Genomic DNA, 22,500 nt, shown 5'->3' with positions numbered 1-22,500 from the left:
AAGGTTGATCATTCATTACCCTTTCAATTGACGAGCATTTTCCTGCTTTTATAATAAGTCTCTGAAAGCTGTTTAATCGCCACAGTTATACAGGTAAGAGTTACAGGTAAATCGCCATTTGCTCACGGCTGGGCAATTTGGCAATTTGGCCTTTGCTGCCATGTAAACTGCTCCAGTTGGGGTTGTGGCCAGCGGCTTTGGGTGTGGGGAGAGAGAGAGAGAGAGAGAGAGAGAGAGAGAGAGAGAGAGAGAGAGAGAGAGAGAGAGAATCGCACGAATTTTATTCAAGGAAAATGGTAAAGTTTATGTATATATATATATATATATATATATATATATATATATATATATATATATATATATATATATATATATATATATATTGTATACCATGAGAGACAAGGTGATTTTTGGTAGTTAAAAACATACTGCATGAACATTTCAAGGATCAATGAATGTTCTTATTTTTTCTTGCTATTCGGACATGGTTGATTTCAGAGAGTGAGACTTACACACATCACATGTATATATATACATATATATACATATATATATATATATATAAATATATATATACAGTATATACATATATACATATATATATATATGTGTGTGTGTGTATACAATTAAACGTGAAACTGTTAATATAAATCAAAGGAAAAATAATGTAACACAAAAGATTAAAGCAATTTTAAAAAATATATATTATCTGTACAGCGTTGAAAGCTGATTGAAAAATCTAATTATCTGTTAGAGGCTAGCCAACACGGTACTTTAATTTCAGCAATATGTTGAAATCAGGTCAACGAAAGTGTGATATAAAAAAAAATATACTGTGATGGTGTGATTCTCTGTTTTCCACTGTAACCTTTAGCATTGCTGTTTTTTATATGTCACAATGCAAGAATGGAAACAAAAGACCAGTTTTTTTTGGTGAAATGTAATATCATAATCGTTCAATAGGAACGATGTTAAGTAATATCAACACACATACACTTTCAGCAGAAATATTGCGTATGCGAGGTCAGTTTCTGAATGTGTGTATATATATATATATATATATATATATATATATATATATATATATATATATATATATATATATATATATATATATATATATATATATATATATATATATATATATATATATATATATATATATACATATATTTATATATATATATATATATATATATATATATATATATATTATATAAACATATATAAATACATATATATATATATATATATATATATATATATATATATATACATATATATATATATATATATATATATATATATATATATATATATATATATATATATATATATATATGTGTGTGTGTATGTGTGTGTGTGTGTGTGCGAGATGAAAAGTATGAATAAAATATTGACTTCAGTTTCGCCTCTCCGTCTCAATACCGTCCTTCTTCAACCTTGCCACGTTCCCTTGCACATTAATCAGAGAGAAAGTCCATTAATCTGCAAAGTTTCAGGAGCCCGAACTTCTGAAAAGCTCCAAGACGATGCGTCGCTCTCTCTCTCTCTCTCTCTCTCTCTCTCTCTCTCTCGGATGACTCTCGAGTTTGACCTCGTTTGCATTTTGGGGATGGAGACTTTTTCGAAGCACTTATCATGGGAAATTAATCAGAAGTATTCTGGTGTTGTTATATCAATGAGGAATAGCAGAACAGTCTTGTGCGAAGGCTTGCAGAGTGTATGCGTGTGTGTGTGTGTGTGTGTGTGTGTGTGTCTAGATTGTATGTTATCTATGCTGCATCACTATATTGTGACCGGAAATAATGAGTAAAAAGCCACAATAATGTAAATGTAAATGAGAGATTTTTTTAACCCTTTTTTATTTTGGAAAAATCAAAGTCCTTCAATAGAAGGCATCGCGCTTACCCATATGAAAAATGGGAAAAAACACGTTAAACGAAGAAGAAGAAGAAGAAGAGTATTTTGGAAAAATACTGTTTCATTTACATTACTGTGGCTTTTTAAGCAATGTATGTTGTTACAAAAAACCCATTATAAATGAAAAAAACTGATTATTTAAATTAATTCTCAAATACAGTCACAAGCTATCTGTAATTTCGAAAAATGGCGATTTTTGGTTAGGCTGATGACCAGGTCTTTGAAACCTAGACATATCGATTAGTGAGGAGTCGATTCAGATTCAATTTCCAACGAGTTATCACATGATTTTTCATTTGGTTTTCTTAATAGGTCATGTCACCATTTTTTTTAATACTTTTGATAAGCCACCCAAGATGAAGCTATGTCATTTTACTCAGATGACAGATATTCCCGATAAGAATGCAAATAAACTTAATGCTACAAAAGATAAAATGTTTATGAAGGTACAACATTCCTAAAGGTGCAAAGTATCCTAGGTAAATTACGCTCAGCCTTTAACATAAAATTGTTTTCTTATTTTTTTCAAGTCGGTATCTGTTTCTTGTTGAAGTCTTCTGCTTTCTTGTTTAATTCGATATTTATTTCTTGATAAAATCTTTTGCTTTTTTTAGAATTCCTAGAGCTTCTTCCTTCTGACTGCAACATCTGTTAAAGAGAACCCAGTTCATTTATTATATGAAGATTTGTTTTGTTGAAGTTAATATTCAGTCCTTGTTAGGATTTGATATATGAAGTTTTTTTTAAGTTAGATATTTATTTCTTCTTAAAATCTTCAACATTATAGAATTCTCAGCGTTTTCTCTTTATGAGTGCAGCATCTGTTCAACGGGAACCAAGTTCTTTTACTGGGGGAATTTAATGTAAGACTTTTTTGTTGTTGTTTAAGTTAGATATTCATTTCTTGTTAAAATCTTCAACATTATTAGAATTGATGATTAAAAAGCCACAATCATGTATATGAGCGACTGTATTTTTCCAAAATGCAAAAAACAAAAGAAAGCAAAAAAGGGTTTTTTTGTATTTTGGTAAAAAAAATCGCTCATATACATTATTGTGGCTTTCTAATTATTAATTCCGTTCACATTATAGTGAAGCACCATAGATTACTTGAATTCTTAGCGTTTCTCTTTTTAAATGCAACATCGGTTCAAGGGGAAACACAGTTCTTCTACTGAGGGAATTTAATGAAGATTTTTTTTTGTTTTTTAAATTAGACATTCATTTCTTGTTAAAATCTCCGCCATCATTAAAATCAATAATTAAAAAGCCACAATAATGCATATGAGCGATTATATTTTTCCAAAATACAAAAAAAAAGATTGTTTGTATTTTGGAAAAATACAATCGCTTTTTAATTATTAAAATTCCGTTCACATTATAGTGATGCACCATAGATTATTAGAATCCTTAGAGTTTTCTCTTTCTGAATGCAAGATCGGTTCAAGGGGAAACCCAGTTCTTCTACAAGAGGGATGTCGTCTGCCTAATTCTAAAATTGTACGCTGTGGAAATGCCAATAAAGTCTTTTATTTCAATAAAGTCTTTTATTGTTCCCGGCTGTGGTAGATCAGGGAAGAATTTTTCGGACGACAGAAAATTTGCATTTAATGGATCTCCCCGGAAAAGGTTTCATTTTATTCTCTACAAATGGAAGGAGAAAGAAAGAGAAGCTCTTTTGTCGCCTTTGTTCTGTTGTATTTCAAAGGAAGACGAGAATACATTCGAATGCCTTTCATTGCTAGATACCCCGTATAGGGGTAGTACCGTCGGTGCACTGTGGGCATTACTTAAGGTTCTTTGCAGCGTTCCCTAGGCCCTTAGATGTCCCCACTTTTTAATCTTTTACTTTACCCCCATCCCCGCATACTTATTGCAATCTTTCGGATGCTGGTCAGCCTCTCTAACTATTGCTTCTTAAGTACAGCTTTAGGGTGTTTTCTTAATTCGATCTTTCGATCCTTGTGCTTCGCCCATTTGTTTTCTGAAACTTTTGATTTTGCTGTCAAACCGCTCCAACTCCGTCTTGCATTGAGAGCCTAAATTTCATGAAATCAAGTCAGTTATTGTTCTCTCTCTCTCTCTCTCTCTCTCTCTCTCTCTCTCTCTCTCTCTCTCTCTCTCTCTCTCTCTCTCTCACGCGCGCGCATTCTCAACATCTCTTAAGGAAATCCTTCCCTACCCAGATTTCTCTCTCTCTCTCTCTCTCTCTCTCTCTCTCTCTCTCTCTCTCTCTAAGGACCTGCCCCTTTTTCTCTTTGGAAATTGATCTCTCTCTCTCTCTCTCTCTCTCTCTCTCTCTCTCTCTCTCTCTCATAAGGAAATCCTTCCTTACTCAAATTTCTCTCTCTCTCTCTCTCTCTCTCTCTCTCTCTCTCTCTCTCTCTCTTTAAGGACCTGCCCCTATTTCTCTTTGGAAATTGATCTCTCTCTATCTCTCCCTCCCTCTCTCTCTCTCTCTCTCTCTCTCTCTCTCTCTCTCTCTCTCTCAACATCTCGTAAGGAAATCCTTCCTGACTCAGATTTCTCTCTCTCTCTCTCTCTCTCTCTCTCTCTCTCTCTCTCTCAACATCTCGTAAGGAAATCCTTCCTGACTCAGATTTCTCTCTCTCTCTCTCTCTCTCTCTCTCTCCTCACACAAAGAGGGCATAACATTAACCAAAAATAAAAAAAAGAAGAGAAAAAGAAACAAAAGATTAGAAACGATGTAGCAAAATCTTTTCTAGCCTCAATAAACAAGATTCACGTCAGGAGCAACGACCGTTTTCTATGACTTTTACGATACACTGATGATATCGTAACGATAATTGGCTCACTTTCGCTTTTTTCCCCGTCGGATTTAGGGCCTCACGTAACCCACTGCCTATTGCACCAAAGCTCTAAGCGGGTTTTCAACATTGCTTTGCGGTTTTGCAAGTTTCAATACGTCACAGAGTCAATACCCTCGTCATGACAGCGTTGCGTTGCCAAGGTTGAAAATAAATGCCTCGAAAGGCGTTGAACTGTTTGTTTTCTTTGCATCTTTTGTTTGAAATGAATCAGAATTATATATATATATATATATATATATATATATATATATATATATATATATATATATATATATATATATATATATATATGTATATGTATATATATATAAATATAAATATATATATATATATATATATATATATATATGTATATATATACATATATATGTATATATATATATATATATATATATATATATATATATATATATATATATATTTATATTTATATATATATATTCAATATATTCATATTTATAAATATATATACGTAAATATATCTATATATATATATATATATATATATGTGTGTGTGTGTGTGTGTGTGTGTGTGTGTGTGTGTGTGACGCGGATGCGCGCCCCGGGAAAGATAAGAGAATTCAGTCGTATCCTAACCTCTGCTGATTTCCAAAAGAAAGGTCAAAGGCACCACAGCCTGGCCTTGCTAATCGCTCTCCCCGTTCAGGGTCACTGGATTTCAAAAAGACATTACGTCTGCGATAACTGCAGAATCAGCAATATCTGCACGACGGGGAGGGACAAGATGTCCGAATTTCGGCTTCGCAATGAATGGAATTTCTGCAAAGGGTCCAGCTGAAATTAATGTTATCAATTTCCAGTTTTTTCTTTTTAGCCGTGTCTTATTCAGTTTTTAGTTTTCTGTAAAAGAAAACTATTGTGCCGGCTTTGGCTGTCCGTCCGCACTTCATTCTGTTCGCACTTTTTTCTGTCCGTACTTTATTCTGTCAACAATTTTTCTGTCCGCCCTCAGATCTTAAAAACTACCGAGGCTAGAGGGCTGCAAATTTGTATGTTGATCATCCACCCTCTAATCATTAAACATACCAAATTGCAGCCCTCTAGTCTCAGTATCTTTTATTTTATTTAAGATTAAAGTTAGCCATGACCGTGCTTCTGGCAACGAAACAACACAGGCCACTACGGCCGGCTGAGAGTTTCATGGGCCGCGGCTCATACAGCATTATACCGAGACCACCGAAAGATAAATCTATTTTCGGTGGCGTTGATTATAAGCTGTACGGAAAACTAGACTGCGCCCAAGAAACTTCGGCGCATTTTTCACTTGTTTATAGAGCGCCCAGTACGATAAATCAGAAAGAGCAATACAGCTGATCTGATTACTGTATGATACAATCACCGAACAAGCAAATAACTAACGCGTAATTATTTTGAATAATCCCTGAACGCAATTATTTGTTGTCGGGTCAAGTTATTTTTGGAAAGGGAATTTCAAATAGCACCTTTTTTCTGTTAATGAAAATGTATATACATATATTTTTTGCTGAAATTTTTATAACTGTTGGGATTATCGGTGATGTCCATAAATAGTGAAAATATTACTGACATTCACGCTCATTCTGACGTGATGTCATTGACAACTTTACCCTACATTGTCGGTATTTCTTGATTAATAGTAAAAGCACAGATCTTTATTTTGTGATATATATATATATATATATATATATATATATATATATATATATATATATATATATATATATATATATATATATATATATATATATATATATATATATATATATATATATTGTATATATATATATATATATATATATATATATATATATATATATATATATATATATACATATATACACTGCTTCTTATTTAACTGTTTTTCCATTGAAGTTTTTATCAGTTCTTCATCTACCTATGATTCTCTCTCTCTCTCTATCTTTCTCTCTCTCTCTCTCTCTCTCTCTCTCTCTCTCTCTCTCATTACTGAAAGACATTCTACTCTTTCTTTTTCGCCCTTTTTACAACGTTTTTAAAAAAAAGTTTGCACAATGCTAAATAGTTAACTCTGAGAGTATATCGTATTTGAGCGCCATTAATAATTAATAAATGAATCATTTTGATTGTGTTTTTATTGCGAGTTTTAGAATATACAGAAATGAGAAAGCGGTGTCTTTCAAAAGATGAATATTCATTTTGTGATGGTTTTATTGATTTTCCCTTTCTGTCTGTCTGTCTGTCTGTCTTGATTATACAGTAATATATACATACATACATACATACATACATACATACATACATACATACATACATACATACATACATACATACATACACAAAAGTAGACGGTACTTCAAGGCTACTTCTGAATCACTTCCCCTACGAATATACAAATGTAACTTACTACAAAATCAGCCTATCACAGGAGCTCACAGATGTAGGTGCAAATGTAACAAAATTATCATAATCAAAAACGTTAACTAGATGTAGGTTCTTACAGTACTGCTCTCTGTATCTTAAAATAATACTTTGATGTTCGTAGTTTTATTTATTCCGTAACAAAAAGCTAAAACGATCTATGTATTACCTTTTGATAGGAAATAAATACAAAACTATGAAAATTAAAGCATTATTTTACGATACAGCGAACAATGCTATAGGAACCTAGAGCTAGTTAAAATGTTTTAGGTTATGATTAGTATGTAACATATGCGTCTATATATATGCGATTCCCGTGATAGGCTGTTTTTGCTGTTATAAAAATTAATACCTCTAGTTATAACAAGTATGATTTTAGCATTTAGTTTAATGTTACTGATTCTAATCCACTAAATACTTTCTATTTTCTATGCTTTCTATTTTCCTTCCAGAATGACGAATCCGCGCTTGGCTGGAACTGACCCTAGACCCACAGACTCTGAAGGCGCTAACAGAGAGAATGAAAAAGGAAAGAGACTCCTTTGCGGGAAGTCCTCCATTGGCAGGAACATTTCCAGGACACAGCTGAAAGGTAGGTGGATGTGGGCCTAGTACTAGAAAGAACACAGTTCAAATGTATCATATCTGGTTCTAATACTGGATAGGCTCAATCTCAAAGGTAAGCGGATGCAAGTCTAATACTAGACATTACACAGCTCAAAGGTTGGCATATTTAAATCTAAAACTTTGGATGGGGTGCACCTCAAAGGTAGTCGGATGTAGGTATAGTGTTAGAAAACACACAGATCCAAGGTAGGCCTATTCATGTCAAATACTGGATAGGCCCAATCCTGGAAAGGGCACAGTTCAAATGTATCATATTTGGTTCTAATACTGGATAGGCCCGATCTCAAAAGTAAGTGGATGCAGATCTAATACTAGATAATACACAGCTCAAAGGTAGGCATATTTAAACCTAATATTGAATAGGGTACACCTCAAAGGTAGTCGGATGTAGGTCTAATGTTGGAAAGGACATAGATCCAAGGTAGGCCTATTCACGTCTAATTCTGGATAGGCCCAACCTCAAATGTAGGTTGATGTTGTTCTCATACTGGAGGAGAAATTACTGAGAACAACATCAACCTACGTTTGAGGTTAGGTCTATCCAGTATTAGACGTGAATATGCCTACCTTGGCTCTGTCCTTTCCAACATTAGACCTACATAGTTGGGCGGATTTAGGCTCAATACTAGATAGGCATACCTCCAAAGTTATTTAATTTCCTTGATTTACCTGGTTGAGATCGTTTTCTTGTATATTTAACGAAGCTTTCCACGGACCTTTGAGTCTCGTGAGAGCAGCAACTGATAACAAGGTACCAGAAGCCTGTTTTTGTACTGTGGACATGTCTTTTCTGAATAACTTGCTAACACTTCCTTTTTCCTCCCGAAGTGAGGAATGAATGGCTCCATCTATAGTACTTACCTCTCTTTAGGCATAAGCCACCCCAAGGTTACAAAAAAAAGAAGACATTCTCGCTCACAAGTGCAAGTGATGTAATTCAAATCAAGAAGAGCCCTCGTCAATGGAATTCCTTGATTAGACCACTTTCAAAAACTCCAAGTGCTTGAGGTACTTGGCCTTGAAGAAGAAGAAGAAGAAGAAGAAGAAGAAGAAGAAGAAGAAGAAGAAGAAGAAGAAGAAGAAGAAAAAGAATTCTTTCAACGTCCATTGCCAATATCTGTTGCAATTCAGCATTGCAAGAACATCGAACAGCATTCTATATTGTATTTGAATATTCAACATATATCATTAATTTATGGAAATATCTAAAGTATTTTCTGGTTAGTAGGAATTTTTTCTACACCCAATGCCAATATCTGTTGCAATTCAGAATTGCAAGAACATCGAAGAGCATTCTGTATTATATATGAATATTCACATCAACTTTAGTCTCATAAATTATTAACTTGTGAAAATGTTTAAATTATTTTCTGGTGTGTTCTATTCAAATGTCTAACAACGTCATCACCAGGGAAGGCAAAAGAACCTAAATTCCTTTCGCCTAAAACACGGAAGATTTGAAGCACAGAGGTTAAGACCCAGTCTCGAAAACTGGTGGGGAAAGTAAGCAGATAAGCCGAAGATAACGCCTCCTACCTTTCTTTCTCTGCTTTTCTCCTTCACAAAAGGCCTTTCTTTCTTCTTTTAAATGTCTACTCTCTGGAGGTTCCATCGTTAACAAAGGGAGAGGCATAGCTTTTTCTTCTTCTGGTACTTTTAATCGAGACAGATCGGTCCAGAAACAGATGTAAGTGCTGTCTTCTTCTTGGGAGATCCTCTAGGAACAAGATTCTCGCTGGCAAAAGGCTAGCTTGAGCTATAGCATTGACAACAACACTAAGTCTATGTTTTGAAGGGCTTCATTTCCTCATTATCTTAGAATATAATTAAGATTATTCTCCTTCAGGTGCTACTTAGACCTTATGAGTATCGAGCATTATTCTGAAAACAATCAATTTATCACAAAGAGGAAAATTGTCAACATTCAGAAGGAAAATGCATTTTACAAAGAACGGATCTTGAATTCACTTGCAACTAGGCGTTCTGTGCTTAGTTCAAATCTATTTATTTGCAAAAAATATTTAAATTAAGATTAAAATGAGGGCTTTTTAAGAAAGCTAGTAAAAAGATAATCCAGGTAAGGAGATAGCTTTAACATGACTTAACTTAAATTAAATTTAAAAAAATAATAAAAACCTTACTACAATGATATAAAATACTGTAAACAACTCTGGGACAGACAAACAAGTTCTTTGATTAAACAAACAGACACACGATTATTCATCCTTTAATGTGTAATTTTTTTAAAGGCACGATCAAAAACAGCGGATAGGCAAAAGAGTGATTAACGACGACGCTTTGTCACTGACCATAAGGCAGGTTTACACGAGCACAGAGTTAGAATTTCGACCTTACAGCTTCCTGCTGAAAATGGCGATTATCGCCGCTAAAGATTCAAACCGCCTTTTCGATTTAAAGAATTGAATGGAAAACAAATATTGGTTTCTGCTAAAAAATAGATTACTTGCAGCTTTGTCAGTTTAAGCTATAAGACAAATTACCTATGAGCCGTTTTGGTGTTATAAAAATGTCGTTTGAGAAATACCTGTCTTGAACAAGGAACGGGAACCAATATCTTTTTTTTTTGTTTTGTTTTACGTAAATGGCTTCCATTCTTTTTAAGAATAGTAGGTCTATGCTAGATGACCGAGTTTAAGACAGAGTAGGCCTATCTTTTTACCCAGGTCAGAGACTACTAGCGGTTCCAGAAAAATTTCATGGTGGGCCACCAATTTTCATACTATATATATATATATATATATATATATATATATATATATATATATATATATATATATATATATATATATATATATATATATATATATATATATATATATATATATATTAATATATATATATATATTCTCTCTCTCTCAATTTTATTATTATTTCTATAATAGATTTTTATTTTTCCCCTTTTTTTATATTTGTTATTTATGTTATTATTATCTAAATCTTCAATATTATTATTTTGTCATTATTTTCATGGGGGCACATGACCAGTGGCCCCGCCCCGATCCGCTAGTGTCAGAGAACCTCATTTTCAAGACCATCACTCCTTTATAAATCTATATCACTGTTGCCTCAGTTCCACTTTCAGACGAAACCAGTCACTCTCCCTTCTATAAATCAAGCAAATTTCATTTCCATCATTAAAGCTTTTTATCGATCTCAGTGATATATTGTCTATAACATAAGGCCTCTACGTCACGCTGCCTCTAAATCATTTCTGTCATAAGCTTTCTCTAGGTCCACGTACGCCACATACAGTTTTTCCTTTCACTCTGAAACTTAACACGTTATTCATTCATGGTGAACGCTTCCCCAGTAAAAAATTTTACTATGCAGCTTCTGTGGTATAATGATTAAAGTTATGCATAATTCTTAGTCTCTCTATTACCTATATATATATATATATATATATATATATATATATATATATATATATATATATATATATATATATATACATACATACTGTATATATATATATATACATACAGTATATATATACAGATAAACATATATATATATATATATATATATATATATATATATATATATATATATATGATTTAATGCTTAATGGAAATACCTGTTCTAAGTAACTCTTTATCTCCATTATTCAGCGAGCGAAGAAGAGCGCTTTAGCAAATCGCGGGACAAAGAAATTACGGTAATTCAATTCAGTGTTGCTATTAACTTTGTAAGAGAACTGAATAGTGGGGGCGTGGGGCTGGGGGCGCAGGGGGTTAACCCGACCACGCTTGCGCTTGCGCAGAGTATGCCTTTCATTAAAAATCTAAAAATGGAGCGCGGTAATGAACAATCTTCCCTGCTAAGAATAATTAATTGCCGACCCCTATCTGACAATGAAGCCATTTCCTTGCTGATTCAGAAACGGGATATATGGTATTGTTTCTCAGTTTTCGTAACTCCATATTTACCTCAGCGTTCCAGTACTTTCTCAGAGCGACTTGAGAGAGAAAACGTGACAGACGGACGAAGAAGATAATTATAAGAACGCAACGATTTAATTGAAATCTCACAATGTTCTTACTTTCATTAAAGTTAATTCGGCCCCGAGCTTTCATTATCTTATAAGTGGAGTTAGTTTACCTTCCAGTGATTAATCAGAGCATCGATTCCCGCGTTCGGATACCTTGATTTGTGCTTGGCTTCGGATTAGAAATCCAGGACTTGGAGAAAATCTAAATGCTCATTAATAACTTTCGCAAGTTTAAATGCTATTATTTTGGACTTTGTTTCTGAAGCAGGACAGATAGTTGATAGAGTTAATGACACGAATAACTGACTGATTTTTTTTTCTTTTTTTTTGCATTCGGTGAGGTCACAAGAGAATTAAAGAGGTCGATTGTCGTGGAAGGCAGTAATAATAGTCCCCTGTCTGTCTGTTTGTCTGTCTGTCTGTCTGTCAAAGTATATTAAGAACTCATTTAGCCATTCAGCATTTGAAGATAAATGATACAGTTATAAATATTTCAGCAAATACTTATGATACAATGATTTCTATTCTTACTTTTCAACAGGATTATGGCGTCCAAACGCCATTATTAATTTCGCCATTCTCATAATATTATAATGACCTTTTAATATTCCTCGACCACCTTCATCATCATTATCATCATTAAAACTACAGTAACCAGGTTAACCATCTAGTTCAAAAATTATAATTGAAGTTTCATGTTGAACAAACATCATTCCTAGGATACCAACAGTACCCCCGAAGCACCCACGCGCATGCGCAATGATCCTGTGATAAATGTGCCATTTCCTATCGCTCTGGATAATAAAACGTCGAGAATTGTTTGCCCTAAAGGCAATAATACCCCCGAGGCATTGGCTGTTAACGGAAGATGGAAACCGGGATTCTTTTATTGTTTTGTCTTGGTCCTAACAGACAGTTAGCCGAACAGAATACTCTACTATGTCCTCAGTGATGAATAAATAACATGAAACAGCAACCATATCCAGGATTGATGCTGACGACAGCAAGGCCATCATCTTTTCAATAAACGTTGTTATACATCACAACTGTCGTTAAGGTAAAGCCTTTTTAGTTTTCTGTAAAAGAAAACTATTGTGCAGGCTTTGTCTGTCCGTCCGCACTTTTTCTGTCCGCCCTCAGATCTTAAAATCCACTGAGGCTAGAGGGCTGCAAATTGGTATGTTGATCATCCATCCTCCAATCATCAAACATACCAAATTGCAGCACTCTAGCCTCAGTAGTTTTTATTTTTATTTAAGGTTAAAGTTAGCCATATTTTAATGCTTCTGGCAACGGTATAGGATAGGCCACCACCGGGCCGTGGTTAAAGTTTCAAAGCCCGCGACTCATACAGCATTATACCGAGACCACCGAAAGGTAGATCTATTTTCGGTGGCCTTGATTATACGCTGGAGAGGCTGTACAGAAAACTCAATTGCGCCGAAGAAACTTCGGCGGATTTTTTACTTGTCTAGAAGTATCATTAGCAGGGCAGTCACCTCTAATGACCCTGCTGATAACATTAAGTGTTTTATATATTGTAAGAATCAGGAAACAGCCAAATTTCTCCGTCACAGCACTACACCCTTTGAAGACTACCCGAAGATGGGGGGAATTTCATCTACCGATTTAAATGCCCTGAAGGTGGATGTTCCAACCCTTTCCTTTTCTTTCTTTTCTGATAACCGACCTCATCTTTCTCTATTTCACATTACCTTCTGTTGTTTCTTTCAAATGATTACCATATTCTTTGGAATTTGAATTTCAAGTCAGTGGCCCCTTTGGTGGGCTTGTTCCACATGAATAGGGCTCATCTACTGAATAATAATAATAATAATAATAATAATAATAATAATAATAATAATAATAATAATAATAATGATAAAATGCTCATAGTAGCATGAATCTTGAAATGGAGAAACAAATCTACAGTTATGTAGGGGTACATATTATCCATACATAAATGTGGATTTGTTTCTCAAATAATAATAATAATAATAATAATAATAATAATAATACAATGAGCAAACTTCTACTAGCCTCTCACAAGGGTCTTGTCATCTCCAGAAGGGCATATCACGCGCATGCGCAAAAATGCAACTCGACACTTCGTTCTTCCGCGCCAGACTGCCATCAAAGTTACTGAAATCCAGGATCACTGACACATTACCTGACATCGAAGACCTCAGTATACCGAAACATCTAGTAAGAATATCTTCCCTTTCCAATGACCTACAAATAGAGGATTGTATTCTATACTAGAGAAGGTGAGAGAGACGGGCGCCCCTTTAGCCCCCCGGGGCGGCACCTGAGAAGCTGACGTATAGGCAGCGACGTGTGATGATATTGGTAATTCACCCTGAAATGTTTGGAGGCAAACTCGCTGAGACGAATCACCTTAAACTCATTGCAACTAACGAAGCGAAAAAGACAGATAAAAACAAACACACACACATATACACTTGGAAGGCATTTGGCCACCTCGAAGACCCAAAGCGACAAGAAAAAAAAAAAGAGAAAATAAATAAGGTAAAACAAAACGCATTCCTACGAAAATTGCCTCATCCGTTAAGGGCTGTAATCAATTTCGCTTCAGTTTCCCCTCTCGGAAAATCGAATTAGAGGCGGTCTGGGCCAAGGCTTGGGGGGATTCGCCCCCCTCCTTGGCATCCCCCATCGAACAAATGTATTTATATTCTTTTTTTAGGGGGAGGGGGTGATACCCCCTTTTGGTGTTTTTGGGTAGTTAAGAGGTAAAAAGATCTTTTACCGTCAGGTTAGTATCCTCTAAGTGTTTCAACTATTGGTCACCAAACGTCGAGAGAAGAAGAAAATGTTCGGTGGATTTCTTGTGGTCGGTTTTCGAAGTGGAGAGAGAGAGAGAGAGAGAGAGAGAGAGAGAGAGAGAGAGAGAGATGTCAGGTGAATTTCTGGATGACAGGCTTTGAGGAAACATTCACATTTTTAGTTATTTACATTAATCAGTATTGCTGGGGGCAAATGTGGCAAAGTACAATTTCTAAAGAGAAGAATAAAAGGGGGAAAAACAATTAAAAAGGCCAATTAATAAAATGAATAATGAATAACCACGTACATTATATAACTTTGCAATCTCACATGTTTATTCTTTTCAAAAAAATAACAATAAAACATAAAAATGACTTATCTACAAATAAGAAATCTGGTAGGACTCCTCCATAGGAATTGGGTGCAGGGGGAAAAAAATCCTGCATTCAAGAACAGTGACAGGGAACTATTGGTCTCAATAGGACTCTGAGGAACTGTGCCACAGTGATTGAGAGAGAGAGAGAGAGAGAGAGAGAGAGAGAGAGAGAGAGAGAGAAAATCCCTCGTTGAATGCCAGCTCAGCTCCAGAGGTGCCTTGAAATTGTCGCTGCATATTGCATAGAAGTCGCCTGAAATAACTCTGTTAAAAGGCAATATTTGTCTGTCTCTGCATGAGTTTTGCTGCATGTACATATATATATATATATATATATATATATATATATATATATATATATATATATATATATATATATATATATATATATATATATATATATATACATATATATATATATATATATATATATATATATATATATATATATATATATATATATATATATAAGCATACGTACATTCATACATTTGACACGCATATATATATATATATATATATATATATATATATATATATATATATATATATATATATAAGCATACGTACATTCATACACACACACGCATATATATATATATATATATATATATATATATATATACATATATATATATATATATATATATATATACATATATATATATATATATATATATATATATATATATATATATATATATATATATATATACTGTATATAGACAGAGTGAGACAGAGGCAGCAGAGAGACAGACAGAGACAGCAAGAGAGACAGACAGACAGAGAAAGAGACAGACAGAGACATAGACGGAGAGAGAGAGAGAGAGAGAGAGAGAGAGAGAGAGAGAGAGAGAGAGAGAGAGAGACGATGCCCTAGAAAGTCTTACCCTACATGCTTTTGAGAAAAAAAAAAATCATTTTTAAAAGCGTTTGTTTTCGCATCGGCAAGATTAAAGAAAAATAATTCGGTGCCGAAGAATGAACAATACGACTAAAATAAGACCATACAGTTTTGTATTTTTCCGACGCCTTTTGTATCTCGGAAAAATATTCTCGCTTTTCGACAAACACCCGTAAAAGCCATTGGCGATGATACCTGACATTTCAAAGGCACAATGGCGATTATCATTTCACGAAAACATTTAAAGGCTTTGTTGAAGCTTTCTAGGTTTCCAAGTATTCGGTATATATATTTATGTATGTATATACATACATATGTATATATATGTATGGTAAGCTTTGGAATTCCCTTACTGCTTCTGTTTTTGCCAGTTGTTCGTCCTTTCTTTTTTTAATCCTTGCTCCTTCGGGTCTGGGCTAGAAAATGGTATCAAGATGCTTGTTCTGTTGTTTTTTCTTATATATATATATATATATATATATATATATATATATATATATATATATATATATATATATATATGAAAATAAGAAGGCCCATAAAACACTTATTTTCATATTACACTGTAGTATTACAGGAAAAGACATTCATATATATATATATATATATATAAATTAATTAATAGTATATATGCATATATATTTATATAAATTATATATGTATATATATATATATATATATATATATATATATATATATATATATATATGTATATATATATATATATATGTGTGTGTGTGTGTGTGTATGTGTGTGCGTGAAAACATGTGTGAAATTCACTTATATACAAGTGTCCATATATGTCGGCACTGGTAGTGTATGTTTAATTACTCCCAGTTACAAATGGTGGCGAAATTTGGAGCGGAAATTCGGTGTTAAATCGGGACGTTCCCGAATATTCGTTATCGTGCCATCAGTTTGATTATTATACATCTGGCGTGACCCAGTGAAGCCTCGTATTGATGAACCAGACGCCCCGGAAATAAGTGCAAGATATTTGCTCTCGTACAAATGCCGTGTTTATTTACGTTTTTTGAAAGAAGAAGGAACATGACCGAGTAATTTTGTGCATTATTCGAATTCAAAATTAGGCTCTACAATTTCGTTTCAGAATACTAAATTTCACTGCCGTCTAAGAGTAATTTTATGATACAATTATTAAATCATTTTGCTGGAATTTTCATTGGTTTTTAGAGTGTGCATTATACCCTGACACCAAATGTACACACGTAGATTTTATATTTTATATATATATATATATATATATATATATATATATATATATATATATATATATATATATATATATGTATATATATATATACACACATTACATACAGTATATATATATATATATATATATATATATATATATATATATATATATATATATATATATATATACATATATACGCATGTATATATATGTATATATACATATATGATATACATATACAGTATATATATATATGTATGTATATCTCACTTTTAGTATGTTTACGCTCAAGTGATTCTATGCATAGTTCATCTGAGCATATCGACCAAGTTTCTCTTTCTTCTTCTTCTTCTTCTTCTCTTCTTCTTCTTCTTCTTCTTCTTCTTCTTCTTCTTCTTCTTATGATGCATCAGGGCGTCATCGGTTCTCTGGATAGAGACGTGAGCGACATAGGAAAATGCTAAGCCTAACGTCGAGATATCGGGAGGGAAGGCTATGGTAACAAAGAGAGAGAGAGAGAGAGAGAGAGAGAGAGAGAGAGAGAGAGAGACTGGTAATTTGGGAAATGTAGATGAACAACTTACAAGTTAGATCTAGTCTGAATGGGGAGGAAAGTTTGTGAGAGAGAGAGAGAGAGAGAGAGAGAGAGAGAGAGAGAGAGAGAGAGAGAGTAAGGATATAATTTTGGGGATGGAGCAACAGATATTGCTATATCTTGAAGGGAAGGAAACAGATAGACAGAAAAGGAGAGAGAGAGAGAGAGAGAGAGAGAGAGAGAGAGAGAGTAGGACTGATGATGAAAAAGAGTTATAGTGAAACAGATAATTTGCCGAAAGAAACGGACCGCAATGGAAGAAAATGAAGTCAAAGAAATACCGGAGAAAGAGAGGAGAAAGGTACAGCATAATAAAGGATGCGAATCGATAAGGTAGGACAAGAAACGCGGAGAATGAGAGAAAGAATAATAACGGGGAGAGCGTGAAATTACCAATGGACCCGAAAAATGCTAACGGGAAAAAATGATAATTAAGGGATAGAAAGAAGAAATACAAAAGTATAGAGATGAATAAGAAATATGAGGAAAATAAGAGAAGTGAAGGAAATTACGAATGATAGAAAGAATATTGAGATATAATGAAAAATGTCAAACATTATGAAAAGAGAGCAATGTAACTTGCTTCTTTTGTACAAATTCCGGTCAAAAATTGTTTCCTAGTCAGTGAGTCACTTAATTCTCAACTGTGCAGTTAGAGTCAGTTAGACATCCTTATTTTATTGAGTCGCCAGTCACTCATTTATAGGTAGTCTCGTCAATGATTCAGTGAATCATCTATTTTACTGTAAATCTTCAGACCCTGTCACTTTAATTCTGTTGCGTATAGTGAGTCATTGAGTCATTTATTTCACGATCGCATTTCCAGAGGCGTGAGTTAATGTTTTGGTATGTCTCCAGAGAGTCAGTGAGTCACGACTTTCTAAGTGCGTTATCAGTAGTTCGGTGAGTCGATCATTGTTGGTCACACAGAGTCAGTGAGTCACTCCCCACTTTATTTGGGCTGCGTCACCAGAGTCAGTGGTCACCCATTTATTGGTTGCGTTGCCAGGGTGAGTGGGCAACTCATTCCTCAACTGAGTCTCTAAAGAGCCAATGACTCACCCATATCTTGGCTATACGCAGTAAATCACCAGCGTATTGGTCACCTTCCCATAATCAGCGACTCACCCATTTCTCGCTCGCGTCTCTACAGTGAGTCGCCCATTTCTTAGTTCCGTCACTGCTGAGTCAGTGAGTCAGGAGGTTTCAGTTCTTGGCCCCAGAGTCAGTGTAATCGTTATGGCGCCAGAGGCCAAGCTCAGTTAATCAACGACTCATGTTTCCTCTCATGCGTGACCAATTTCTCATCTGTTTGGAGAACGTGCGAGCTGCCTGAGGTACGTTTAATCGACAACAGGTGTCTCCTTAATCTGTTATAAACAGGCGCTTTTAGTTTTCTGAAAAGAAAACTATTGTGCTGGCTTTGTCTGTCCGTCAACACTTTTTCTGTCCGCCCCCAGATCTTAAAAACTACTGAGGCTAGAGGGCTGCAAATTGGTACGTTGATCATCCACCCTCCAATCATCAAACATACCAAATTGCAGCCCTCTAGCCTCTGTAGTTGTATTTTTTTTTTATTTAAGGTTAAAGTTAGCCATAATCGTGCATCTGGCAACAATATAGACCATGCCACCACCGGGCCGTTGTTAAAACTTCAGGGCCGTGGCTTATACAGCATTATACCGAGACCACCGAAAGATATATCTATTTTCGGTGGCCTTTTTTCTACTTTTTTTTTATAAACATTTAAATGACCTTTTTGATTATTTTTCCTGTATTACAACAAGCTCATTGCTCGATGAACGCGGTTTGGACTGATAAATTATCGAGTGTTTGGTTCTATAAACTGTCGTGATGACAATGGTGGTTATTCATGTTGGAAATTCATTATTTATTTAACTGATTTGACCTAGAAAATCTTTTATATTAATTTTGCGCAATAACATTCACATAATAGAGGCGTATCTCAAAAAACCAATTTCTTTTGAATAAAACTGAACGAAAATTATGTTTTAAAAACCAAATAATTTTCTTAATTACATTTTTATTTTTCTAGATTATAGTGATTTTACGTCTACTGCTATCTCGAGAATATCATAAATTTTATAATAACATCCAATAATATAATACTGAATCTGCTGTTATTCTGGTTTAATTACAGTTTCGATAACATGTGTGGCTTTGATAATGATATCATAAGGCAATATTGTTTGCTTATAGTTTAATGCCAATCACTGTCTCGACATTAATAATCATCTATGATAATATCCTATCAAGTAATTTTGATCGAATCTGTGCACGAAATGTTAAAACACTCGATCTTTGAAACACTCGACCTCTGAAACGCTTGATCTATGAAACACTCGATCTTTGAAACGCTCGATAATTGAAACACTCGATCTTTTGAAACATTCGATCTTTTGAAACACTCGATCTTTTGAAACATTCGATCTTTGAAGGGCACGATCTTTGAAACACTCGATCTTTAAAACAGTAGATCACTGAAATACTCGATCTTTGAAACATTCGATTTTGGAACACTCGATCTTTGAAACATACTCGATCTTTGAAACACTCGATCTTTGAAACGCTCTGTCTTTGAAACACTCGATCATTGAAACACTCGATCTGGGAACACTCGATCATTGAAGCACTCGATCATTGAAACATTTTACAGAGTAAAGTGTCGTTCACTTTGATTGCGCCAATAACCCTCTTGTTTAGGGTCATATATCTCCAACTTGACCCTGTTAGGCCAAAATGAAAAGGATTTACCCTGGCCATATATGCAAGTTTATATGAAACTGTAAGCCTTTGCCGTGTGTATGTTATTCGGTAAACGAATAAATCACTCAAATGCATTTGGTTTGGATGAACTTCTTCCTCTCTTTTGATATATATATATATATATATATATATATATATATATATATATATATATATATAGTATATATATATATATATATATATATATATATATATATATACATACATATATATGTATATATATACATGTGTGTTTATATATATATATTTTTTCGATAATTGTTCTTACTATTTTTCAATATCTTCTTCCCTATCCAACTTATTATTCTGTTTCGTTTTTTTCTTAGTATATATAATTGCAATTCTTGCCTTTTATAACTGAGATATTTGGCATCATAATAAAATATCTGCTAACCATAATGTTTCATGTCTCTCGATATAGAATTTCGCAGTTCTCTTTCCACTTCTGTGTTTCCAGTCCTTTGGGTCAAGCCCCACTCTCGTATCTCCCACCTTCAATATCCAGGTGACCACTGAGGCTTATATGGTTAATGACACCCGGTTTACAATCTCATTGACTATTGTTGAAAAAATTATCATTATCTATAGCAGGAAGCCTTTCTTCAATCCAGCATCCATCCCGTAATATAATCCTATCTCATCCTCTCTTATCCTATCACCCCATCTCTCACGTGAAAAATCCTCTTATGATGAGGCCTAAGTATCTCAATCCTGATCGACGGGATTTGAACTCCTATGAAGACAGTGTTGCAGGAGCACCTTTAATTTTTTTAATTTTTTTAATGTTTGAATTTTTAATTTTTCTAATCTTTGAGATTAAAAAAAATTAAAAATTAAAAACAAAAATCAAACAAATTAAAAGATTGAAAAATTAAACAAATAAAAATTTTTTAAAAATTAAACAAATTAAAAATTTAAAAAATTAAACAAATAAAAAATGTTAAAAAATTAAACAAATAAAAAATGTTAAAAAATTAAACAAATTAAAAATGTTATAAATTAAACAAATTAAAAGAATTTAGAAATCTTTTAAAAATCTTTGTATCAAAAGAGACGAAAATCGAAGTCAGTCGTCTACTATTTAAATGACATCACAAGCATGAACGAGCTGGACTTCATTCCCTACGAATTCTGGCCTCAAGGTGAACAATTTGGCATCTAGGTGCTAAACGATGTCACAAAGATTTATGTGCTTCTGTGACATCGCGTAGAGCAAGGCTGAAGACCCTCATATTCGTTTAGGTGACATCACACGAACGAGGGCGAGCGGAACTTAGTGGCTGGATACCAAACGAGGCCAGGAAACAAGCTACTGAACGCGGCCGAGGTTCCCCCCACCCCCAACTACCTCTGCTTTCATTAAAGGAAATGTCGCCTTTCGAAGTAATTTTTGCGAAATGATTCTAACTTCCAAATGAAAGGTTTTTTTTTTGTTTGTTTTGTCCCTGATGATGTGAAAGGTGCCTTTAGGCTTTTTGATGGAAAACGGAAATGTTTTCCTTTTTTTTTTTTTTTTTAAAGAAATATTTATTTTCCGTTAGTTTCAGTTTTCTGTAAAAGAAAACTATTGAGATGGCTTTGTCCGTCCGTCCGCTTTTTTTCTGTCCGCCCTCAGATCTTAAAAACTACTGAGGCTAGAGGGCTGCAAATTGGTATGTTGATCATTCACCCTACAATCATTAAACATACCAAGTTGCAGCCCTCTAGCCTCAGTAGTTTTTGTTTTATTTAAGGTTAAAGTTAGTCATGGTCATACGTCTGGCAACACTACAGGACAGGCCACCATCGGACCGTGGCTGAAAGTTTCAGGGGCCGCAGCTCATACAGCATTATACCGAGACCACCGAAAGATAGATCTATTTTAGGTGGCATTGATTATACGGTGTACAGAAAACTCGATTGCGCCGAAGTAACCTCGGTGCATCTTTTACTTTTTTTGTTTTTGTTTCTCGTCAGAACTTAAACTACGATGAAGGAGTGTCAGAAAACACTTGGTTTTTAAGGTGACGTAGCTTTTTTTTTTTACCGTTTTTTCCATCAAGAAA

At 34.1% G+C, this 22,500-nt stretch overlaps 1 protein-coding gene across 1 annotated transcript in view; it reads left to right on the top strand.

Annotated features, from left to right (window-relative positions):
* The window catches only part of LOC136846613 (uncharacterized), a 174,377-nt gene that overhangs the window by 49,502 nt on the left and 102,375 nt on the right, over positions 1–22,500 (top strand). Inside the window, exon 2 of the mRNA XM_067117506.1 lies at positions 7,604–7,743. Coding sequence (XP_066973607.1) covers positions 7,605–7,743 — 139 coding nt within the window. The 5' untranslated portion in view covers position 7,604. The remainder of the gene's footprint in view (positions 1–7,603; positions 7,744–22,500) is intronic.

This window comes from Macrobrachium rosenbergii, chromosome 15 (genome assembly GCF_040412425.1).
Source record: "Macrobrachium rosenbergii isolate ZJJX-2024 chromosome 15, ASM4041242v1, whole genome shotgun sequence".
Classification (NCBI taxonomy): domain Eukaryota; kingdom Metazoa; phylum Arthropoda; class Malacostraca; order Decapoda; family Palaemonidae; genus Macrobrachium; species Macrobrachium rosenbergii.
Note: the sequence above shows the minus strand (reverse complement) of the source record. Positions and strands in the feature narration are given on the sequence as shown.